The sequence below is a fragment of the Pundamilia nyererei genome, unplaced genomic scaffold (genome assembly GCF_000239375.1).
Source record: "Pundamilia nyererei isolate P.nyererei 1_Seehausen unplaced genomic scaffold, PunNye1.0 scaffold00028, whole genome shotgun sequence".
In the NCBI taxonomy this organism is placed as follows: domain Eukaryota; kingdom Metazoa; phylum Chordata; class Actinopteri; order Cichliformes; family Cichlidae; genus Pundamilia; species Pundamilia nyererei.
This window is the reverse complement of record NW_005187429.1, coordinates 435,274-459,316: the sequence shown is the minus strand read 5'-3', so window position 1 is coordinate 459,316 and position 24,043 is coordinate 435,274. Positions and strand designations below refer to the sequence as shown.

The following is a 24,043-nucleotide window of genomic DNA, read 5'->3' as shown; positions in this document are numbered from 1 at the left end:
TATCATTGATTGGGGTTTATTTCAGCCAGTGATGTTGGGGATCTTGTCAAAAATGATGAAATAATGAACACAAAAAGTACCATCTGAATTTGTTCCACCCTACAACATCATCTGAAGGCATCTGATTGACAAGTGCTTCATTTTTCAGCATGACAACGATCCATAACACACTGCCAATCCAGTAGAGGCATATCTGGATAGAAAAACGCACAATAAAACACCATCAGTCAACGATTGGCCCATCCAGAGCCCAGACCTTAACATTATTGAAGCAGTGGGGAAGAGAAAAAAAAAGACAGCCAACAAATAAAGATGAGTTTTGACCTTCAAGGCTAGTTAAAAGAATTACAAGAAAAGTTGCATAAGAGTGTTTGGGCTGTGTTGAAGAGCAGAGGTGGTCTTATTAAATATTGACTTAGAGGCACTTTAGAATTGTACAAACTCTTTTTTTTTTTTTTTGCTTTACATGAAATATTTACATGTATGTTTGGACTTTTCAATAAATCACTGAAATTTAAGGAAATGGCTCACGACTTTTGCGTAGTATTGTCCAATGGACAAATGCTGGTTAAAAACTGTTTCTGATGCTGTTGAACTGTTAGCCACTAATTTACAAAAAAAAAACCCCTGTGGATTGTGTGAGTACTCTACTTTATAGAAAATCCCAGATTAACATGGAAAATGATTTGAGTAGATCCAGAAATCTAAAATTCTAATTTAAACATCATGAATGCTTAAAGACCATTTTAGTTTTTAGTATTGATCATGTAAAGATCAATACCGCTCTAGGAAAAAGCTATGGAGTGCTAAGTATTTAACTTCATAGATTCTAGCATGTGAACCTTTTTAGTTCTTGGAGAAAGTCTAGCAGTGTGCCTTGACCCTTACTAGGTAGTGTCCAGATAAAGAAGTGGTCCTGTTCTTCTAAATGTTGCATGAAAGCAAAAGCTGCATGTGTGCAAAAATAAATTGTAACTCTTCCTTTAATTCTCAGATGAGATAGATTTTCAAAGGCCTTTACAAGAAAACGGATAACTTTGTAATAACTATAATTGTTTTTCAGGGAACGTAGCAGGACATCAAGTGATCAACTGATGAATTGATGAATCAAGCTTTTAAATACAGCAGATGTCTGTTCTGCTGCTTACTGATTCAGAGATATCCACGCATTTCACAGAAAGGCTTTGGCAGGAAGACATGCTCCAGTGTGTGTAAATGCTTCATGACCTTCTCTCTTGTCTCAGCGGGATCGTGCTGTGCAAATGGAAGACAGATTGATTAAGTTGACCTAAGTGTCAGTGGAAGGGAAGCGTCTATGTATCCTCCTTCGTGTGATGGCTCCATTGCAGAAATTAAGCCTGGCTGCAGAATTAAATGGAAAGTATGCAAGCCAGTACTCTATCCAATTTATCGAACTCGTGCACACACATTAATATCATTGATCTAAAGATTGTAATAGACAGGGACAGATACAGAAGAAATCATGTGGTTATAGCGACCGTGACGTCACCCACGAGTTTACAAAGTGAGCGTCATGGTGTATTTATAGATGACTTAAAACCAGCAACTAAACCCAATAGGAATTTGTTATTGAGGTCAATAATCAAGAAAAGAGTGAGTAAATTTCTTCTATAAAGTCTATTTTTCAGTCAGAGGTGTCGCCCTCTGCTGGTCAGACAATGCAGGATTAAGGCAGTTCACTTTTGAGACTCAAAGCCTACATCTGCCAAAGTGATAAGGACATTGGGACATATTGTCCTGATCATAATCACTTTAATGACCCCCTGACATTTCATCTGGTTCTACCACGAGGTGACATTTATAGCCTAGAGTGAAATTTCTAAACAACTCTTCTGTCTAGCATTGTCTGTTCAAATGTTCAGTCTGTCTGGCACTTTGGTTTAGGACATTCCCATCAGCTTTAATCTAATTAGCAGATGTTAGCATGCTGTGATAGTGGAGGCAGGCTAAACTATATCAGCTTAAAATCAGAATGTTGCCATTAGCCCCGAGTTACCAAGGTACAGTGGAAGTACTTGACTCTTAACTATTGAAGTTTCATCTCATTTTATGTACAGCTGAGAGCTCTGCTAATTAATTTACTTATATTAAGCGGTGAGTAAAAATCAAAGGGTAGTTTTTTTTTATTTTCTCCAAAGTCCCCAAATCTGTTCAATTCAATGTTATATTTTACAACAACAATCTCCTCAAGCAGCTTTATGTTGTAAAGCAAAGACCCTACAATAATAGGGAGAAAACTCCAACAATCAGATGACCCCTTATTAAGCAAGCACTTGGCGACGGCGGGAAGGAAAAACTCCCTTTTTACAGGAAGAAACCTCAATGCTCAGATGTGCAAATGCAAGAAATTCCTAACTAAGATTGACCGAAAATAAAAGCTTTAAACCTTATCTTAAAAGAGGGTGTCTGTCTACAGTTCAAACAAGGAGCTGGTTCTATTGAGGATGAGACTGAAAACTGAAGACTCTGCATCACATTCTACTTTTAAACACCCCGGAGTATTTTAATTTGATTCTAGATTTAAAAGGGAACCAATGAGGAGATGCTAATACGGGAAAAATATGTTCTCTCTTTCTGGTCCCTGTCAGTAATTTTGCTGCAGCATTTTGGATCAACTGAAGACTTTTCTGGGAACTTTTAGGACAACCTGATCCATGCATTTATTACCATCCATCCATCTTCATCCGCTTTGTCCGGGGCCGGGTCGCGGGGGCAGCAGCCTAAGCAAAGAGGCCCAGACCTCCCTCTCCCCAGCCACCTCCTCCAGCTTATCCGGGGGAATACCAAGGCGTTCCCAGGCCAGCCGAGAGATATAATCTCTCCAGCGTGTCCTGGGTCTGCCCCGGGGCCTCCTCCCGGTGGGACATGCCTGGAACACCTCACCCAAGAGGCGCCCAGGGGGCATCCTTGTCAGATGCCCGAACCACCTCAGCTGGCTCCTTTCGATGTGGAGCAGCAGCTGCTCTACTCTGAGCCCCTCCCGGATGGCCGAACTTCTCACCCTATCTCTAAGGGAGAGGCCAGCCACCCTTCGGAGGAAGCTCATTTCTGCCGCTTGTATCCGCGATCTCGTTCTTTCGGTCACTACCCACAGCTCGTGGCCATAGGTGAGGGTAGGGACGTATTATATTATGGCATTTATTACCTAGAATAATAAATGCATGGACTAAGTTTTCAGCATTATTCTGAGATGGGATGTTTAGAGATATTGTGCAAATGCAAGAAAGAAATCCTAAATATTTGTTTAATATGCACATTGAAGGACATATCCTGGTCAAAAATGATTCCTCACAGTGTTACTGGAGGTCAAAGTAATGCCATCCAGAGCAACTATCAGGTTATGTATCTAAGGTTTTTAGAACTAACTACAATAACCACAGTTTTATCTGAATTTAGAAGCAGGAACTTAGAGGAGAGAGCGACCAATTCTTTCGCAAACATCGTAAAAAAATCTGTAGAAACACCTGCATGCCTGGGTGTTTGATTTTATACAGTTGTGGTCGTGGAAGTGATTGAAAACCTGAATTTGATTACTTGGATGGATGAATTAATACTTTTCGCAATATAGCGTAGAACAGGTCCTAGCACAGAACCCTGTGGAACTCCATAATTAGCACAATTGTGAGAACAGGGCTATTTTACATAGTAATAGACTAAACATTCAAACCACTTTAAATTGGATTTTGTAATAATTATGTTTGGATGTAATGTCTGTATTTACAGAATTTGATCAATCTGTAGCCCACACCCATTGGCAACTAATTTCAAGTGTACCTCTCCATACAAACCAATTTTTCTTTACTTTGAGGTGGGAAAATATATCAGTACCCTCAAGCAAACACACTAAGACATGACCTATTCAGAAACTTCGCCAAGTAAACAGTAGATACACTCTGCGCAATATTATCATTTAGACTGTGTAAAAAATAGTCATTAAAATCTGTGATTATTTGCCTGGGAGAACAGACTGACACCAAAGCATAATGATATAATCATCCCAAGTATTCCCCTGTTCAGTCCCTTTTTAAAGCACTGGTCCTGAAGTTTCTTATTGTTTTATTTACTGAGTGAATGGTCACAATTTCTTTTAATTTTTTCCATTAATCTTCAGCATTAAAGGCTTTCTAGGTGATACTTTTAATCTGTCTATATTATATTATGGCAATCCACCTCAGATGAGTGATCAAGGACACGCTGGAGAAAACGTGCGCATATATGCCTCATGCATTAGTATGCTAGGCAGAACATTTAAGCCATAAGAGCTCTTACAACAAATGTGTTCTTGAAAATCCTTAACAAGATAATCTCTCATATTTAAATGGAAACATAGTGATAATGATTTAATTATTACATTATGTTATATATGATGTGGAAAATCTCTCGAGAAACGGCCGCCTTGTCCCAAAACCTCATTTTACTTTTGAAAAACAGCCATTTCCTGGAGGAGCAGTGTGTAGCCTGGGTTGACTGATGCCTCTGCATTTACCAGGATATGTGATTAGAGGGAGAGTTATGGCCAGTAGTTACAGTCTCCTGCAGATACATTTATGGCTAACATATAATGACGGCACACCCGGATGAGCTCACAGTAAATCCGTGACATGGAATTCTCCTGTCCTTGAGAATTCAGTTCTGATCCTCATTGGCCAAAAGCAGATGTAGCCTAAATCAAACTCTGGGTTCAAAACTAGGCCCGTTTAGATTTATCCATTCTTTTTTACCAGCATTTTAGCAGGTCATTTTTTGATTTGTGAGGTTGTGAAAAAAGCTCCATTAAACCTACAGTATTGTCCGTGACTACCATACAATACGATGTTTTCCAAAAAAAAAAGGTGAGAGAAGAAAAAATACAGATAAAAACTAGTTTGGTGAACACAGTGGGGAGTTTTTCTACTAGAGAGCAGGATTTTACACTCAGAAGTTTGTGGAAAACCAAAAACAGATACAAGTCAGAAATGTCCAGCCTACTACACCACCGACCAGAATCCAGGTGTACAGTGGAGGTAACAGTTATCGCTGAATTTGTAAGTTTACTCACAAAGAAACTAACAGTCTCAAAGGTTTACGATAGCTGAATATTAATGGAGAGAGACAGAAACTGATCGTCTACAACCTAGCAGGAATTCTGACTCTCACAGATTGGCCAGCAAGAAACTTGATGAGAAGGTGACAACTGTTGGTGAGATTATTCAGAAACGGAAGAAATATAAAATGACCTTCAGTCGCTCTCAGTCTGGCGAGCCCATAAGGCAAGATCTCGCCTCATGGGCTGAGGATGATCATGAAAGGTGGTGGTGGTGGAACAACCCAAAACTACATGGGAAGAGCATCGGCATAACTTTGTGCTGAACACCGGGGCGGTCAAGATCTCTGTCTAAATAAATCTGGGTAAATTCCCAGATGAGTAAAGAAAATCAACAGAATATTTACGCAAGATAAATTATAATTTTATTGGGGGGGGCTTATATTGGTTGGGTCTGATTATTGGCGGAGTCATAACCCCCCCTAACCCCCATGGAAATTACGCCCCTGGGGAAGAGCTTGATAATGATTTGAAGCCACTTGGGACCACAGAGACCAAGAACACCACTGTTAATACACAACACCATAATGTACTGAAATCTTGCAGTGCCCGCAAGGTTCCCCTGCAGAAGACGGCACATAGTGCTTGTAATGTGTTTTTTTGTTGTTGTTGTTCATTTTGTTGCAAATTAGCAAACTTACAAATACAGCAGGGGATCGATTATTTCACCCACTGTGCTTGGTGATGACGTGGCTGTAGCTCAGGAGGTACGAGGTCACATACTAATCGGAAGGTTGTTGGTTCGATCCCTGGCTGCTCTAGTATGCATGCCGAATATCCTTGAGCAACATACTAACCCTAAATTGCTCTCTAATGCATCCATCCATCAAATGTTAGAAAGCACTTACGTAAGGAAAAAACCAAAAAAACAGACAAAAGTGCCTGTGTGAATGGATGAAAGAGACAAGTTGCATAAAGCGCATTGAGTGCTCAGCTAGAGAGGACAACCATTTACCATGAGAACAGCCCGGCGACAGACAATCTTACCTGGTTTCATTTCACGAGAAAGAAAAAAAAAAAACTCCTTGAAACGTGCTAAAAACTTTCCATCATCTTTTCTAAGTCAAATTTTGGACTTCCTTTGTAAAGCACTTTACTGTAATTTTTCACAAAAATATGTTGAGTGCACTGGATTACAGAATGCCTGCAAGGTAGGAGAAATCTATTAAAAAGTCAAGACACAGCAGCAATATTTGCAAAATGGTCATCTTTAATACACTCACGTTTCCACAGAGGATAAAAATGTGATCCCTAGTGTCTAGCAGTCATATGTCATTGCTGCGTACTGGACTGCTTGCACACTACCTATACACATACGTGACATACATGAAAGACATTTAATCAACTGATCCCAAGGCACAAACATGCAACACAAGCCCTGCCTCTGATGGCACTCAGAATTGAATTGTTCCTTCAAGAATACAGTTCGCCATGCCAATGGTTACTTAGATGACCTGTATAAATACGCAGTCTGTATAGAAATCCTGCTGAGTCTTCTTCTTTGAATCTAAAACACTTTGAAGTGTCTGAGCAAAATACCGCCCAAAGGTCATGGTGTTTTTACCATCTTGCTTCCACCCATCAAATCCGTTCAGCTGTGTGCAGACAGACTGCAGGGCATGTGTGCTGTGGGTTTGTCCTGTGACTGACCCATGACTTAACTGGCTGTCACAGGGACTGCATGGCATGCCAGCAAGCAGCTGTGGCCTCGGTGCCTCAGTTAGGCCTGTGGCCCTCAGTCAAAGTGTCTCTCTGGGTGTGAGAGACACAATAGTGTCAGTGTTGGTGGTGCTAAAGAGCCCGTTTGTTGATGTTGAAGATTTTGACAGAGTGGTCGGCACTGGCGCTGGCGAGCTGGACCCAGGAGCTCTCCTCCTTGATTTCACTCTCTCCATCACCCTGTCCATCCTTCTTGCCATTCCCCCGACCTGCTCGGCCAGTCTTGGGCCTCCAGCGGAGCCGTTTTACTGCCAGAGTGTGGCTTTGTCTGTGAGAGGATGTGTGATGAAAGGAGACAACAGAATACTTGTCTGGATGACAAAACAAGCTTTCAGACAAAATCTACACAACTGACATCCCATCTATTTTACACCAAACCATAATTTTTCTGTTAAACACACAACACAAAAACTTTGTTTGGTATATTTTGCTACACCTGGGTTTGACCATCTTTTCCCTTCACAACTACCTTAATTGTTCTTGGCAAAGATTCAGCAAGGTGTTTAAACAATCCTCAGAGGTCATATGAGTAATGTGGTCTCATTCTCATGTTTAAGAAACCAGTTTAAGATGATTTGAGCTTTGTGACATGGTGTGTTATCCTGTTGGAAGCAGCCATCAGAAAATGGGTACACTGTGGTCATAAAGGGATGGACTTGGTCTGCAACAATAGGCAGTTAAGTAGAAACAATGCTCAGTGGTTCCAGGGGCCGTAAATGTGGCAAGAAAGTACCTTTGATTTGTATTTATATTATTATAATACATATTAAAGTTCTTTTGTTATATGTTGTTCATTTTTACCTGCAGTAACCAATGAATTTTCCAACTTATATATCATCTTAAAATATGAAAAAAGGCGTATCTGAGGTGTGACTTCCTGATGCAAAGACTGTGCAACCTATCTTGATCTTTACAGACTATAGTGGCACAGACCAGTGTGAGATAAAACATCGACAGAACCAAAATTAAGGTACCGGTTGATGCCATCTGCATCTCCTCTTCAAAAGGAAGCAGACAGAATCTCCATCACGCTTATCTAATTTTTTATTATTATTATTATTATTATTTCAATGGTAAATGACAGAAAGCTTCTGGTTCTCAACAGCAATCAGAGTGAAGACCCACAACTGACACTGTGATGAACCTCAGATCGACTGCATGTGTGCAGTAAGGATACGAGGTGTCTGTTTCTCCGCAGCAGCTCCAGTCGTCTCCTGCAGGCTCGCTGCCAGGGCTCCACCTGTACAGCCGGATCCTGCCATACTCCAGGCCAACTGCAAGCAGGTAGCTGCGGAAAGTAGGAAGGAAACACAACAAAATCGAACTTCAGAGTAGACCTCGTTTTCCTTTGCTCTGACCTAGATGTCTTGAACCAGTACTGTCACTCTTCGCTACAAGAGTTAGACATTTTTACCACATTTAATTCCATTTCAGCACAGTATGACTGAACCTCCGGGGTCTTTAGATGAGAACATGAAGCAGTTTAGTGTCAGCCACAGTCATGTCATGTGTTTAAATTAATTGGATATAATGTTTCTTTATGTGAGGTTAACAGCTTCTAAACCAATTAAACAATCAGCTAACTGATGAGCAGTTTAAGGGAGAAGAAAATAGTTCAAAACTGCAGCTTCAAATTATTGAAGCAAACTTCCAAAGTACCGAAGACAGATATAAGACCTGGCCAGTCGATATGATGGTAGTTGGATGTCATGTAACACAAACCTGTCACTAGAGCAGAGTACAGGGCAGAACGCTATAGCAGTAGCAGAATCGCCCACATCTAAGATGGAAGAGCACGGTTTAATCTCAGGAGGCAGCACAGGGTCTCCAGAGTCCAAACTACATGGGCCCCATACTATCACCTGGACACACACACACACACACACACACACACACTTTGTTTAGAAAAAAATGCTACAACTCAAGGGTGCAACCAGGTGGTATTATTGTCAACGCATAATGTGACGCAACATTTAAAAATTACCTTCTTGTCTCGACTTGATGTTACAAAGAATTTGCCGTCAGGGCTCCAGTCACATGACCAGATGATTCGGCTGTGTATGGCTGTGTCCTTCTCTGTGTGCGCATACAGCGAGAACAGGGGCTCTATATGGAAACGGGAACAAAGAGCAAGAGAGATCATACAAACAACTGCAATCAAACGATGGTATGAGTGCCGGCACTACATGTATTGTGTCACATTTTATCTCCACAACAACACTTTTCCAACAGAGGATGAGCTGGTAGCAAAACTTTGTGTTATGATTACTGCAGCATGACATCAGCACGTTTAGATCCCTGCCTCACAGCTCAGTAGCAACAAAGACTCTCCCGAGCGACAAATAAACAACCGAACAAGACAGAGAACCTCATTCCAGCCCTCCATTTCACTCAGTTTTGGTTTATGACCTGCTGCTGTTTATTTCCCTAGCCTAAGTCATTTCAGCCTCCAGATTGGTTTCCCTAGAGAGCTTGTTTGTATGCTGCTGGCAGCTGCCTGCCTGCATGTCTGCAGTAGTCCTGCTCTCCACTGGCTCTCTCACACACGCACACACACACACACACACACACACACACAGCATAATTATTGTAAAACATCAGCACTGCCACAAAAGTCCGAGTTAACCAAAGTGTTGAGGTTTGTGTTCAAAGGATTCTCCTTCTCCCTCCTTCACAATCTTTCATTAACACGACTGGCTGTTGAGCTATATCACATCACACACAGATGGGGACTGGAGACACAGACTATAGAGAAAGTGTCCATTTTGATAAAACACACAAAACGTATCAAGAAGACTAAAAGGTAGAACATATAAAAGCCCACTCAGGTTTAAAAAAAACAAAAAGGAGGAGGAGAGAGAAGGTGACAATGTCTCCAAGGCCAAGACAAAATAGGGCGGTGGAGGGAAACGCTCAGGCAAAACAGGTAGGGGCCAGAAGATGTGTGAATAGAATAGAGGTAGTCATTTGTTTGATCAGCTCTGACTTCATTTAACCTTCCCTAGTCTGAAGGTAGGAGACTGTGCGTGTCCTCGTGCGTGCTCCTCACAATCACCTTGAGTGATTCAGCAGTCAACCAGAACAGACGGGGAGCCCCCCGCCCCTGGAAAAAGCAAAAAAACAAAAAACCCTGTAATCCCTTGCCATTTCTTTTAAGAGAAACCAAAGACCAACACACACACACACCCATTCAGCTATCTTAGTGAGGACCTTCATTGACATAATGGTTTTCCTAGCCCCTTACCCTAACCATTAAAAATGAATGCCTAACCCTAACCCTATACCTAACCATAACCTAATTGTAACCCTGACACTAAAACCACATTTTGAGCCTCAAAAAGGCCTTTAAACCTGTGAAGACCGGTTAGTGTGTCCTCACAAGTGACTGTTGGTTCTCACAAAGATAGCTAGACAGGAACACACACACACACACACACGCACACACACACACACACACACACACACCACCCTGCCTCTGCGTAGCCCACCATTCAGGCGAACAGAGGAGTGCGGGACGCCTCTGTCAGTGCCCATTAACACCATCCGGAGAAGCCAAGAGAAACATAAGATGCTTTACCAGGTGCAGGAGGAGGTAATCCTTAGGGCTTAAATGTCGTTTTCTGTTCACCTTAAATGCAGGATTGAGTTATTTGTAGAGTCTGTGTGCTGAGGTTCTCTCATATAAACATCCTCTCCAAGAACACACTCCTGTTGACAACAGCAACAGCTCTACACAGAACTTAGGCCAACAGAAATCCAATATCTGAGCTAGTTTTTTCTTTTTCTTTTAAATAAAATGTTTGTTTTCAAATGTATTGTTTCTCAAGGTTTATTGATTATCTGGATCTATATTCACAATGTTTCAGATGTTTGAGAATTAGATTTGGGAGATGTTTTCTACCTACTTATAGTGAAAGTATAAAATTAAGAGCACCTCTCACAGTATCACACCATTAGTAAACACATATATGTAGGAGAGGTGTGGGAAGCCAGATCGGGCGCCCTCCCTTCCGGCTCTCCTCTTTGCTCTCTCCCATCTCGTCCCTTTTGTCTCACTTCTCTCTATCACCTTTTCTATCCCTTTGAACAAGTGAGGCTCCATAAATGCTAAAGAGGTAAGTATTATTTCTCAGTTGCAGTGAATAGATAGGAGCAATTAAACTGTAGAAAACTAAACAGAAGAAAGAACAAGAGAAATAACAATTTAACATAAACCAGTGACACACTCAACCCTGATCAACCCCAGCAGGGCCTCCTTGGATGAGGGTGTCTAATGATAATGGCCGAAACACCCGATGAATCCAAGGTCCACTACTGACGATGTGTCCCAAATCTTAATACGATAACCTAGATCAGATCTCTACTTACTCTGAATTCAGAAGTATTATGAGGACATGGTCGGTAGTAACAATGGTCATAAAAAGTATAAAAACATGTCAATACCTCGGTATGTCAGAGCACTGACTGTATTGCTGATGTTACTGATGGTGACAGGAAGGCTCTAACATTTGGAGGATGTGGTCACCCAGTAAGACCACGCCCCCATGATCATAACCTATCAGTTGATTATCATCATCTAAGAGGATACAAGTCGTATGGAAAATCTGTAGCAAAGCGATATCACTTCATACATGAAACATGTATCAACACCAAAACTCTCATGCTAATGACTTTGCCACATTAATATTGCTCAGTACACTAGGAGCGAGAACTTGTAATTGTAAGTAGTGTGCATGAAGCATATGCTGTGAAAATGGAGAAATGTTTGCAAAACAACCAAGCACAGCTTGGGTGAAGATCCATTAGGTGATCCCTGTGTGCAATTTCGATTAAATTCTGACCAATCCTCCAGTGTAATCTATTACAATTTGGCTTTTATCCACCAATGTCTTAAAATTCAACTATGATTTATGGTTGAAAATTCAGAAAAAGTTTTATAACTTATGTTAAACCTATGTTTTTGACAAGTGAGATGTGTAATGTCATAATATAGAAAGAACCCTATAAAGATTTTAAATATGCTACATTTGAACTCTGACCTCTTCTTCAAGGCCAATAGAGTCATCTAAAGGTCAAAGTGATAACACTATATAGTTATTTAAAACAACCTTTCTTTCTATCAGTTTATATTTAAAGCATACAGGCTTAATCCCTGGCCTCTTCTTCAAGGTCAAATAAGGCCATAAAATGTCTCACTTTTACATTTTACATCTGTCTTTCTTTCAAGTTGACTCCACAATGCATTATATGTTTCAAGAAAGTATTGTTAAGAGAAAGTAAATAAGCTGCCTAGTTAGTTAGAAATATATTGTGGTACATTTCTAGATAGTAGATGTAGTAGACAAATATAGTAAGCTCAATTTATTTATGTCCAGTTATTTACAAATCATTGCCTATTACCTACTCCTTCATGATGTTCGTACAATTAGAGTATCTGTCATGCTACCTTTATCTGATTTTAATTCCACTTCAAAGTTTTTAAAGTATGTCTAAAAAGAGCAAAGAAAACAAAATGAATATACAGAAAACACAACAATGTTGCCTTAAAAGTAAATGCTGCCCAGAAAGCGAGCTGCCTTAGCCGAGGTTTGTACTCTGTGACTGCCGGGTGAGCAGACAGATGATGATCCTTCAGCTGGATGAGCTAAAAACTCTGTAATGTCGGGATTACAGCTTCATACCATTTCTGGCAGAGCTCCTTTTTATCATCAGTGAATATTTATCACCCTTTATCACTCTGCTCGTGTGTCTGGAGACTCTGACTGAATAAATCTGGGACCAAACAGATACCTTGTGCCAGATGTGACTGGTTAGAATCTAAGTTGTACTGATTATGTAATAAAATGAAATCAACAAATTTATTTATTTAATAGATCATAAAAAGGCAAAAAAACATTAAAAAGACAAGCAAAGTGAGACTGTTTTATTGGTTGGTTGTTCCATGGCATCGTTTAAGATTTGAGTCCAGAGACGATTTCTCACTCAGAAAGCTCTCACCCAATGTGAATCCTGACAGTGTTGACCTTAGAGAGACAAATCTATTTCTCTGACCATGTCAAAACCACTGAGTTAAGTCACAAAGGAGGGTAAAGGTCAAAAGAAATTGACAAAATGACTGAGAGAGCGCTAAAACGGAGACTTTTCAGCTGATATTTGCTGGGTTAAATTGGGCCAATTTCATCTGTAGCTGACCGCAGCATGACTACTCTTCAAGGTAATTGGGGGATATTTAACCTCATTATCTCCACTTTCAGCAGTGTATACACTCTTAAATTTGCTCTTAATAGTTTAATATTTAATAGTTTTCAGTGAGTCACATTAGACAGGATTTGCCAACCATCACATTTTTAGTGCAAGACACCAGCTCTCAAAGTGCGTAAACAAATCTCACACCTACCGCAAGGAAGCATCGAAGTATCCTCTTTATGGGTTAAACTGGCTTTTTGCACACAGCACACAATCTGAAGATCACACTTTTTAAACATTTTAGCACCTACACTGACCCACAAACACCACTGGAAGTGGGAAAGACAGTTTTTGTGGCTTTAGCTGAAGTTGGCAAACACACAGAGGCCTCTTTATATTCACAAACCGTTCATGTACCTTCAGTGTTTTCTCATTTACTTCTCTACAATTTCACAGATCAGAGCCCCACAGAGCGCTACCCCCAATATCACAAATCCCAGTTTAACACGAAACTATAAATATCTTTGTGGTTTGTCTTTATCAGCGCATGCAAAGGCTACTGCATCGTGCTTTATGTCTGTATTTATTCAAAGTGTTACTTCAGAATTTTCTTTTCAAGCTTCATCCCAGAAAGCATAGATTTGATGAGATCTCTGCAATCCACCGCAGAGGATTTGATGTATTCTGCATGGTAATTACCCATTTGAAAGCCTGTTTCAAATCACTGCTCTACCTACAAATGTGGAATTATAAGCCTTGAAGGAGGGAAGAAAGCACTAATCGTTCATTTTGGTCAGTCTGGTCAGTCTCAAATCTTTCCTATATTAAATCCATTTTGGACTCGATTCATTCAGTGCATCACTTGTTTGGCTCTTCATAGTATTAATGAGGGGAGTCCTTCCAATAAGGCCAGCTTGACTCGAAATTCAATTTGGAGGAAATCTGCTCTGTGGGTTTACCTTATTTTAATTATTTGGAATTAGGGGAGCAATTCCATGTGCCAGAAGGGCTCCGGCATTGTCGTTTTTTTCTTAATATTCACTCAAGCACATTTTTTAATTAAACTGAATTTATTTACAAAGCATTATGAGGAACTAACGTCTCATCCTGAGTCACGCTGCATTTGAAAATCAAATCCTGAAGACCAAACACTAATAACCCTGTAAAACAGACTTCCTTATTAGTCTGTGTTGTCCTCATTTCTCACCTGGACTTTCAGGTGTGGGGAGATTCCTTCTCCATAAAGACCAAGTGCGATCTCGGGAAACAGCCAACAGGAGCTGTGCATCAGGTGAAAAGGCCATTTGGGTAACCGTGAGGGTGTGACATGGAAGAACCTGCAGCTGACGCCATGTGGTTGTACTCCACAGCAGCACTGCTGCATGCTCAGCTTTGGATGCCTGGAAAGATAGTAAGGGGTCAGTTCATTGTCAGACATAAAACACACAATGCTTTATAAAAGCACCTGTGTCTACTTTATAAGCTACTTCCACAGTTGAAGTGTTCCACAATGAAACAAGATTATTTCACAAAAAACAAAAACTGCCACGATCAAAACAATTAGCACCCCTGATGCTAACAGTCAGTTCTGTATCATTTTCTCAAGCTCCTCCAGATTTGATGGTCTTCTGGCATGGACTTTGGTCTTCGGTGCACCTTACAGGTTTTCAGTGGAATTCAAGTTGGGGCTTCCTGCGGGCCACTCAGTAACATTTACTTTGGTCTTATGGAGGTAGTTCTTCACCAGGAGCGACGTATGTTTTAGGTGGTTGTTGTGTTAAAAGACAAAGAGACAACCCAGACCCAGTTTTGCTGCCAACTACTTGAGGTTGTCTTTCAAAATCTTTACATATTATAGCATCCCCATAATACATCCACCTCCGTGTTTCACTGTGAGGACGGGGGTTTGGGTTGTACACCTTTCTCTTCTTCTTTCAAACATAAACAGTGCCTCTGTGGCCAAAGAGCTCTCGTCTCCAGTACGCATAAACTTTCTGCAGGTCGTTCTTTCTTACTTTAGTCTAGATTCAAGCTGTCTCATCTGCAGAAGTTTCCTTGGTATGCAACCTCACACTTCATTCCAGTGCAGGGATCTAGTGGTTGTCTTCTTTGAGACCACAGTTCCTGACCTGGCTAAGTCATTCAATGATATCTTAGCAGTTGTTCTGGTGTCTTTAGACTCACACTTTCCAGAGTCTTTCAAACCTTTTGCTTCCTACCCTCTGCCAAATTTGTTCTGTACTGTGTGGTACTCTGTGATGATACTTCTCACTCCAGATCTTAACACTTGAAAATGCTGTGATAACTTTGCATATCCATCTCCTGCTTTGTGAGCATCAACAAATCTTTTTCTTTCAAATCTAAACTGATTTTGTTTTGGGCTTGATGCTTTCTCAAGTAACTGATCAAACTCTCACTGAAGTTTTTATAGTGTGTAAATTGGAAGATAACTCTCAGTTTGAACTTGATTTTTAGAAGCTATGAGCATTACAAAGTTAAAGTACACCATTGCACAGCAGTGGTTTCTGCTTTGACTCAAAGAGGTCAGTTTTTCAGGGGGTCTAATAATATTGACCCTGATAATGTCGTTTTTTCCCCCTGAAATAATTCTGTTATTGTGTGCAAACAAAAATGATTTATGCTTTCTAAAGAAAACTTTTTTTAAAAAGTCTAGAAATACTATGTTGAAAATCCCACGGTCTGTTGAAAAGAAAAAAACACTGAACATTTTTGACAAAAACCTTCAATTTCACAGGGGCTTAATAATTCTGTCTGAGTCTGACGTTTTGCACAAAATATATCTTGAAGAGTAAAGGGATTCGATTTAATAAATACTGGATCAAAAATATACATTCACCCACATAGAAATAAATCTGGTGTTGCTGAAATTAAGAGAATATCTTAACGTAGTGCCTCTTAATGGTCTATGAAGTATCCGTGATTGACTACAGCTGGTAATTTATTTGTGCAAACATAAAGGGTTTCACAGCTCACACAGTAAAATGTTAACGTTCAAGGATCTCAGTGAAGATCCGAGAAAGAGGATCACAGATTTAGACAAGTTAGTAATGTCTCTTTCTGCATAATTTAAGATGATCTGTTCAAACAGCTGCACAAGATCTGAAAACACCCTCAGTTATAAGGAAGTTGGTTTGGGTGGTCAGAAAGAATCCAGACACCACAAAGGTACAGGCCTGCATAAACTGGAAGCTGCTGGACATTGCTGTCTACTCTCAAGTGAGTCTTACACGGCTATGTAAGGAGAGGCTCCTGTCCAAGAAAGAAGGACCTGGCTCCAAAATGAACAATCCCAAGCTCGACTAATGCTTGTAGCTGACCACATGGACGAAGAAATAAAACCTCTGAAGGAACGTTTTGTGATCAGATGAGACCAAAATTAAGTTGTTTGGCTACAAGTATTGTCAGGTCAGCCTGGGATTTTAGAAAATATTGGGACCTAGAGGAAACTAAATCAACATACGGACTGGAAAGCAAACCAAGTAGAACCAATCTGCAGTCTGATTTGCCAAGCAGAGCGTTAAAAAGACCCACAAAGCAACAAGAGCAGCAGCAGTCCAGAAGTTTTGAGATATACGTGCACAGAATGATGAAAATAAAAATTAACTGTATTTAAAGCACATTTGGGTCACTTTGTCACAAACTTTGTATACAGGAAATTATGGGCTTATGGTGAAGAGCGGTTAAAAAGAATGACATAATTCAGCCTTTTCTCTGAATAATTCAGATACATTTGAGTAAATATTTTGTTAAAAGAAAGTAAAAATGACGCACTACTGCTTGGTGTGCGCATAATTGGGGATTGGCTTTATTTACATTTATTGTAAGAAAATAGTCAAATGAAGTGGTAAAGGTTAGTTAGATGGTTCTGTCAGATGTGTACATTTATTAGCATATAGGTTTTTATTTTTACATCTGGTTTTTGCTTTGAAGGTTTTTCATCTAAAGATCTAATGACCCGATGACTAGTGTTGAACTAATTGAATCTATTAAAAAAGAAAATCAATTAAAATTTACATGGTTATTGAGGGGAATCTAATAAAACCCATTTGGGTAAATGAAAACAATCTCTTAAGCAAGGAAACTGCACAAATTTACATAACTTGACAAATAAATCTAGTGAAGTAAAGGTATCATAGTGCTGGGCAATAGAATCTGTGGGACTGGCATACGTGGTTGTAGTAATTAAGGCAAACTACCTCAGAAATCTTCAACATAACTTCAAACCATCAGCCTGACAGCTGAAGCTTGAACACAGTGGGTGCTTCAAAAGGTCACTGAGCCCAAACACACATTAAATGTGGTTGTGGAATAAGTAAAACAGCCAAAGTCCTGCCCTCAAACTTATTAAAAGTGTGTGGACTGTGCTTACAGCCATGTGAAAGTCAAAGTATACCTCGATGCTTCCAAAGGAATTAAGAGGGTAAGCAGCAGCCAGATGTTGCTGATCAAATGCATGCGATTAATTGATCATCAGCAGGTGTGAGTCTTGGCAGTTTGCTGGTCTGGAGCATTTGGGTATGTGTGAACACAATTCCACCAGTGGATGTCCCAAGGTCAAACCACACAATGCTCAGAGAAATTATATTTAAAACAAACAAACAAAAACACTTTAGAGCTATATCTCAGACTCTACAGACCTCAGTTGCCATGTTATGACAGCACAATTAGAAGAAGACTGAGGCTGCCTCTTCTCTCTAAAAAGAACAAGGCGACGTCACACAGAAAATGATTATTTCGAGTTATTGCTGTTAAGGTGGTTCTACAAGCTACTGAATGATGGTTGTACTTGGTTTTTCACAGGACTCTGTGAAACTGTGCTTATAAGAGTATTCAAATATTAAACTGGAAATATATTAAGTGTCTTCCATGTATAATTGTGATTCTGTATGTATTGGGGCGGCAATCTTTTTATTCCTAACTGTGGGTTTTGCCCAATCATTGAGCCCCATAAAAGGTCAAAGAAAGCATTGAAAGCCTGATATTGCCTTGGCAATCATTTGTATGATGACTGTAATTAAACTTTCGACTGCAATTGCAGGGCTGACTGTGACATGCAGTCCGGCCTGGAGCTTATCAAACTGACCTTGCATGCAGATGCCACCACTGTTCTGCTGCTCTCAGACGCAAGACAGAACATCTCAAAGCCGTGCCCGTACCTGTGGACAGGGGACAATCATACAGAGGTTAACCATGAACAGCCACTCTGACTGTGCAGAAGGACAGATATATGTTACAGACAGACAGGGAAGGGATGCATGGTGAGGCAGAACAGAGGAAGAGCTCCCAGTGTGACAGTAAATTAAATATTCTTTTATTCCAGAGTGTCACTCCAACAAGCTTCCAGGCTCGAGCCGTCGCCACTTGCTGACAGGTAAATAATTAGAGTGTGAAATTAAAATACTGATCTGTGATGACTAGTCCTTCTCCTGCTGACACAGATGAACAATGATGATGCTCTAGCTAATCACTCACGGCCTAATTGCTTTTAGCTTGCCATCACCTGGTTGTTTTAAAATGCCAACAAGCTCAAACTGCAGTCTGCAACTCAGTGGAAAGAATTTCCAGCCTCTACCAGCCAGCTTTCAAACACTGCAGCAATTTGGCCACAACAGGGAGAGGATTATTTATGCCACAAAAAATAATTTAGTCACTTACTCATTTTAATGTTTCTATTCTGCACTAAATGATTCAAGGGATGAAGCCAAATGAAGGTAGAAAAATGCTTTTCAACACACACAGTGTTCGCACCTCAAATAAATGGCCGTGTCGTCTGTCATGTTTATGGTGGAATGACCGATAAATGGATTTAACATTGGCCAAAGTGTGGCAATATATTCAATCTGGAGAAGTGGCTCATGGGAAGCCGAGTAGCTGGATTCTGACTGATGAATATGCCGCTGGAGTTGTGGGTGCAGAGGTGAGGGGGTAACAAAGAAGTCTATGTAGGGAAATCTATTATTTTCAGATAGAGTAGAAACTTTTCAATAGAAGACACAAGGAAACACTGATGTCTTTATAGACACAAATATATCAATAAGTATGTCAGCATTTCACTTACAGCAGGTAACAGAAAATACATGTAAGATTTAGATACTCACAGTTTCTGGACCTCAGGCCAAAGTGTGTTCTGGAGAAGATGATCCTCTGGTGGTGGCTCTGCACGCACACGCACACACACGCACACACGCACACACACGCACACACACAATACAAATAGTTCGCTGTTATTTGTAATGCCCTGAAATCTTAGTTGTTCAAAAATAATCAACAATCAGCTGAATAAACAAGGAATGACTGTTATAATCTGAATTTAAATGTGTATCTGGAATCCACACAAATTAAAGAGCAAAGAAAGACCTTAAAGGATTATAAGGGGGTTTAGTAAAGCCCTTTCAGAAACAACATCACTAGTATTTGCGGAACATAATGTACCACACTCAGTAGCTACACTGGGACACAGCTACGTGTTAATAGCTGCTTTGATAGTTACAGGCATGTAAACACACACGCTTCAGAGTTTAGTAGACTGAATAAGACGATTACGAGACTGTAGATTACAAACTGTGACTAAGCACACATCATCATTTGCTTTCAGATCCTGATCGATCCCGTCTCCAAGTCAGGGATAATTTCTGAAGGTATTTAAACAGCTTCCAGATGTGGTGTGAATAAATGAGTGGCAATGTTTTTCTTGATTCTGTTGATGTCCGATGCTGCAGGTATGTAAGAAACTCAAAGACTTTTAAACTGCAGAAATCAGAATAACAAGTTGGTTATTCAGTTTGTTAACACTTCACCAGAAAGTTTGTTGAGCATAAGAAAAAAAATCTGATCCTAAGATTTTATACTATTTGCAGAAAATAAAATTATAATATATTTTTTAGAATTCAAAGGAGTTCTTTGGGGGAGAGGGAGACTGGAAACAGGTGTCTCCGGCTCTTGCCAAATTTTGCTTTCTTAACTTGTGAACAGGCTGCACTTTCAGACATTAGGTAGGCACACTCAAATGCTCTCAGAAAATTGGAATTTAGACTAAAACTAAGCTTTAGTCTAAATTCAACCTAGACTCAAGCTGTTTATTAGCGTACAGATAGTGTGCAAACAGGGCAGGATACTGAAAGATGTTTAAATACTTGAGAATATTTAGAATAATTAGAAAAGTGCAGATTGTGTATTGTACCTGTGCATTAAAAAGTAGACATGTAACGTCCAATAAGTTAGTGTATATACAAGCTGAGAAAAGTAATGCGCAGTTATAACAGTAGAAGTTGCTACAGCGCTGATGTAAACATCTATGTTTGTTGGGAGCAGTTCTGATTGTACAGTCTGACAGCTGCAGGGAGGAAGGACATGCATCGAGGATGCAGCAGTCTCGCACTGAAGGAGCTCTGGTGCACATTAGGTTAGGGTGTAGTGCACATTAGGTTAGGGTGTAGTGTTTCAGAAGGGTTTGTGGTTAGGCTGTAACTATGACAGAAGTGTGTGACTATCCCCTTTCAAAAAGGTTTATGATACAGACTGAAAAGGAGAAACACTAAGAACATGATAATCAGCTCAAGACAATGTCTCACATTCGCATGTTTACATTTAATTGCATGAAATCCTGAGAAATAAAACCCATCACCCTAAAAGCAACACATTATTTTGCAATAACAACCTGTTTCTTTCTACTGTGTGTTTCTTAACATTTGCTGGTGTTCATGGGGGATTAAATGATGCCCAACTCTTTCCCTCACATCACCGGATCTGCACAAGTTCAGTTTCCCTTTCTGAGGCATGTAGTCGATAGCTGCACTTTTTGCGTTTTTGCTATCGGACATGGGCTCCCCTTTTAGCCTGATTATTCATTTCTCTCCTTGCCCGCAGAACCCAATCAAACAAGTAAAAATGCATTGTTAACAGCGGTCTCCACACTTGGTTGCTCCCGACATAGCCCGGGGTCATCAATACTTAAACTTTGCAATCACATAAACCCGCTTTCTAATTAGCATTGCAGATTAAGGAGTGGCTTCAATCATGCTGATGACAGCCCTTGACACCCTCTAGCCCAGGGGTTTTAAAAGGCTGCACTACTTTCTTTTCATTTGACTCTCGTTCAATTCCCATTTGCCTGTTTCCTACAATTACCTTCTCTTTTGTTCCCCTAGTTTTCCTTTTCCTCCGTGACCGTTTTAAACCTTCTCTGTTTTTAAATGATCAGTTTTCAAACTTTTTTTCTGGCTCCTGTCTTTATTAATTTATTTTCTTGTTGCTTCTGCTCGCATTACTGGCTCCAGACCGCTCTTCTTTTTCCAAACTTTCTCCTGCTGTGATACCATCAGCCTTCAGCAGCCCACCTCCCCAAGAGAAAACACAGTGGACTCTATAAATAAAGCTCTAACTAACTGCATATCATCGGCTCTTATAAGAGCAACCAGCAATAGGCATATCTCTCAAACTCTTAAATGACGAGTATGACTCAGGCTTTTAGACTCTAGAGGGAAACAGGGATGCCCTTTTGGCTTCAAAATTATTTATCAGAGAGGTTTACCACATTTTAAGTGAGACTAGGTCATCTGTAAAAATACTTGAAAGTGTAGATCATGCAGCAGTACCTGTCAGGTTGAGTGGGTGGAAGTAAGACTCCTGATATTGGTCAGATACCCTGTTGAACTGCTCCCCCTCTTCTTTGTTTTTCGGCACAAGGTCACCTGGAAATTGAAATTATACTGTTACATTATGCAAAAGCGATGAACAAACCCGCATATGAATAAGCTTTCTCAAACTACAGAGTGAAGCGAAATTGATTTTTGATGGAAATCATCAAACAAAACTGCGGTGTAATTTTTTTTTATTTTACCCTGAAATACAGCCTTGTTGGACAGCCCGAGGGCAGGTGTGCTGGCTCCTTCTGGGAGGTCGGCAGAGTCCTGACATAGTTGAAACAAACGCAGAAGGTATATTCATGTGTTAGAGACTGCAAAGGCTTTTTAAGGGGACTGAACAGTCCATTAAGTACTTTTCAGAGAATAAAGCTTTCGTAAGATTTAATTCCAAACATTTCCACCAATGGGAATAATATACCTTCAGAATAAAATCAAATATTCTTTAGATACACATTTAGCCGAACACTTACACTGGATGTTAACAGAGTTTCTTTTGAAGTCCCAGATATATTAGCAAAGTTCTCCACAAAGTTACGAGGTGCTTGAAATACTCTCAGGACCTTCTCATCAGCTCCAGACACAAACTGAAACCTCCCGATCATGGCCAGACACTGCATGTCGTATCCATGGATCTGCGGCCGAGAGATTTCATGCCACGTGACCTGCAGTGATGACAGCCACAAAAACATATGCTGAACACGTGGCTCTGTTCATTTGGTCGCGTTGGGCAGTGCCTCCCTTTTCGATAGATCTCTGATGTTTGGGGATTTATTTTCTTGGCCCAAAACCCAGGCCTTTGAAACGACGCCAAATACACCATTGATTCTCTCGTGCAAGTGAAACATTTCCAGCTTAAGATCCAAAGTGTTCTCACAGGGGACGATGGAAGCCTCCATTGTGATAACTAGATTTCATTTGGCACTAGAATCAGGTGGTATTGTGGCAATAATCCAAACTGGCATCTTGAATAATGTAGTGGAAGCAGGAAGCGTGACTACAAATGTTTCTACCCCAACTGAATGCTAAACTGGTATGTCTTGCCCTGCTTCTAAAATGCTAGGTGGATGACTATATTGGCAATTTAGAAGTGTAATCTTTTACTTTAATATATTACCCCACTGCAATATTGGTTTCAGTCCCAGCTGAGTCATCTTAGAATATATATAGTGTTGAAACTAAATTAGATATAGCCTAAAGACATTTTTAAAAAAATGGAAAGAATAATACATTAGAACCTGCATATATATCCCATAAGGGACAAGGCAAACGGCCTACGCCAAAAAAGAACAACACGCTAAGTAGCAACTGTTAGGACGAGCCAAGACGAAGCAAATCATTTGAATGGCAACGATATTCATTAAATACAAGTGCATGAAATTTGGTTCATATATTAAATGATGAAAAAAAATAAATGCAGTGCGGCCACAAGTAGTCGTTTTTTAACTAAAATTCTAAATCTTAATTAAATCTGAATTTACTGTAAGGAATATGAACTTTTGATGGGTATGTTTTCTATTATCAGTGTATCCCAAGCATTCATCATATAGAGCGAGCAAAGTATAATTAAACTGTGAAATATTACTGTACTGTTAATAACTGGGCACCTATTTCTTTAATCTTGCCACTGAATGAGGATACACGTAGAAATCAGAACGGTTTTATTTCACGACAATGTGAGATTTAACATGTATCCAAATCACTAGACAAAGATTACCATTTGGCAATTTTATTTAATTCTAAAGTCACACAGTCATGGTCAGCAACTCCTGTTAACATCTAATCGCTGCCAGATACTGGATGAAATCATTCCTGTGATTACTTTGATGGCAAGCAGACTGCTGCAGTTGCCCCTTGTTTGCATGGAAGACTCTGGCTTGCGCACACTTGCCATTTTTTCTCTGAGCTGGAGTGAAACTTGAAAAAGTGTGCAGAGTACACACATTCCCCATAGCATTCCTGTATAAAGTACCATTCCCTGAAATGTAAGAGCTCCCACTGGCCTCTAAGCCTGTGTGACTGGGGCCTGAGAATAGTAAGTCATTAATCATGTGGTTCACCACAAGTTAAGAACCTTGGGATAATCTTTAACACAAATTTGACATCTGAGAGACAAAAAAAATACTGTGGATGTTGTGCATGTTTTGTTACATCTAAACTGGACTGCTGTGATACACTGGAGTTAGTCAATCATCTTTTACCCCTTTTCAATGAGTCCAAAAATAAAAAACCAAGAACCAATAGAGCCTTGCACTGCCTCCTTGTGCATTACAGAGTTAAAAAGTGGTGCTGTTTCTGTTCTTTACACTGGCTGCCTGTCCGTCAGAGGATAGACTTTAAAGTTCTGATGCTGGTCTATAAAGCTCTGAAT

General features: G+C 40.1%; 1 protein-coding gene across 1 annotated transcript in view; it reads right to left on the bottom strand.

The window, feature by feature from the left end:
- Positions 1 to 6,296: 6,296 nt before the first annotated feature.
- The window catches only part of elp2 (elongator acetyltransferase complex subunit 2), a 34,155-nt gene continuing 16,408 nt past the window's right edge, over positions 6,297 to 24,043 (bottom strand). The window contains exons 13-22 of the mRNA XM_005728285.1: positions 22,146 to 22,337; positions 21,870 to 21,939; positions 21,625 to 21,720; positions 19,129 to 19,186; positions 18,114 to 18,186; positions 14,217 to 14,409; positions 8,808 to 8,929; positions 8,546 to 8,685; positions 8,001 to 8,111; positions 6,297 to 7,091 (exon numbers count right to left, since the gene is read on the bottom strand). Coding sequence (XP_005728342.1) covers positions 6,896 to 7,091; positions 8,001 to 8,111; positions 8,546 to 8,685; positions 8,808 to 8,929; positions 14,217 to 14,409; positions 18,114 to 18,186; positions 19,129 to 19,186; positions 21,625 to 21,720; positions 21,870 to 21,939; positions 22,146 to 22,337 — 1,251 coding nt within the window. The 3' untranslated portion in view covers positions 6,297 to 6,895. The remainder of the gene's footprint in view (positions 7,092 to 8,000; positions 8,112 to 8,545; positions 8,686 to 8,807; positions 8,930 to 14,216; positions 14,410 to 18,113; positions 18,187 to 19,128; positions 19,187 to 21,624; positions 21,721 to 21,869; positions 21,940 to 22,145; positions 22,338 to 24,043) is intronic.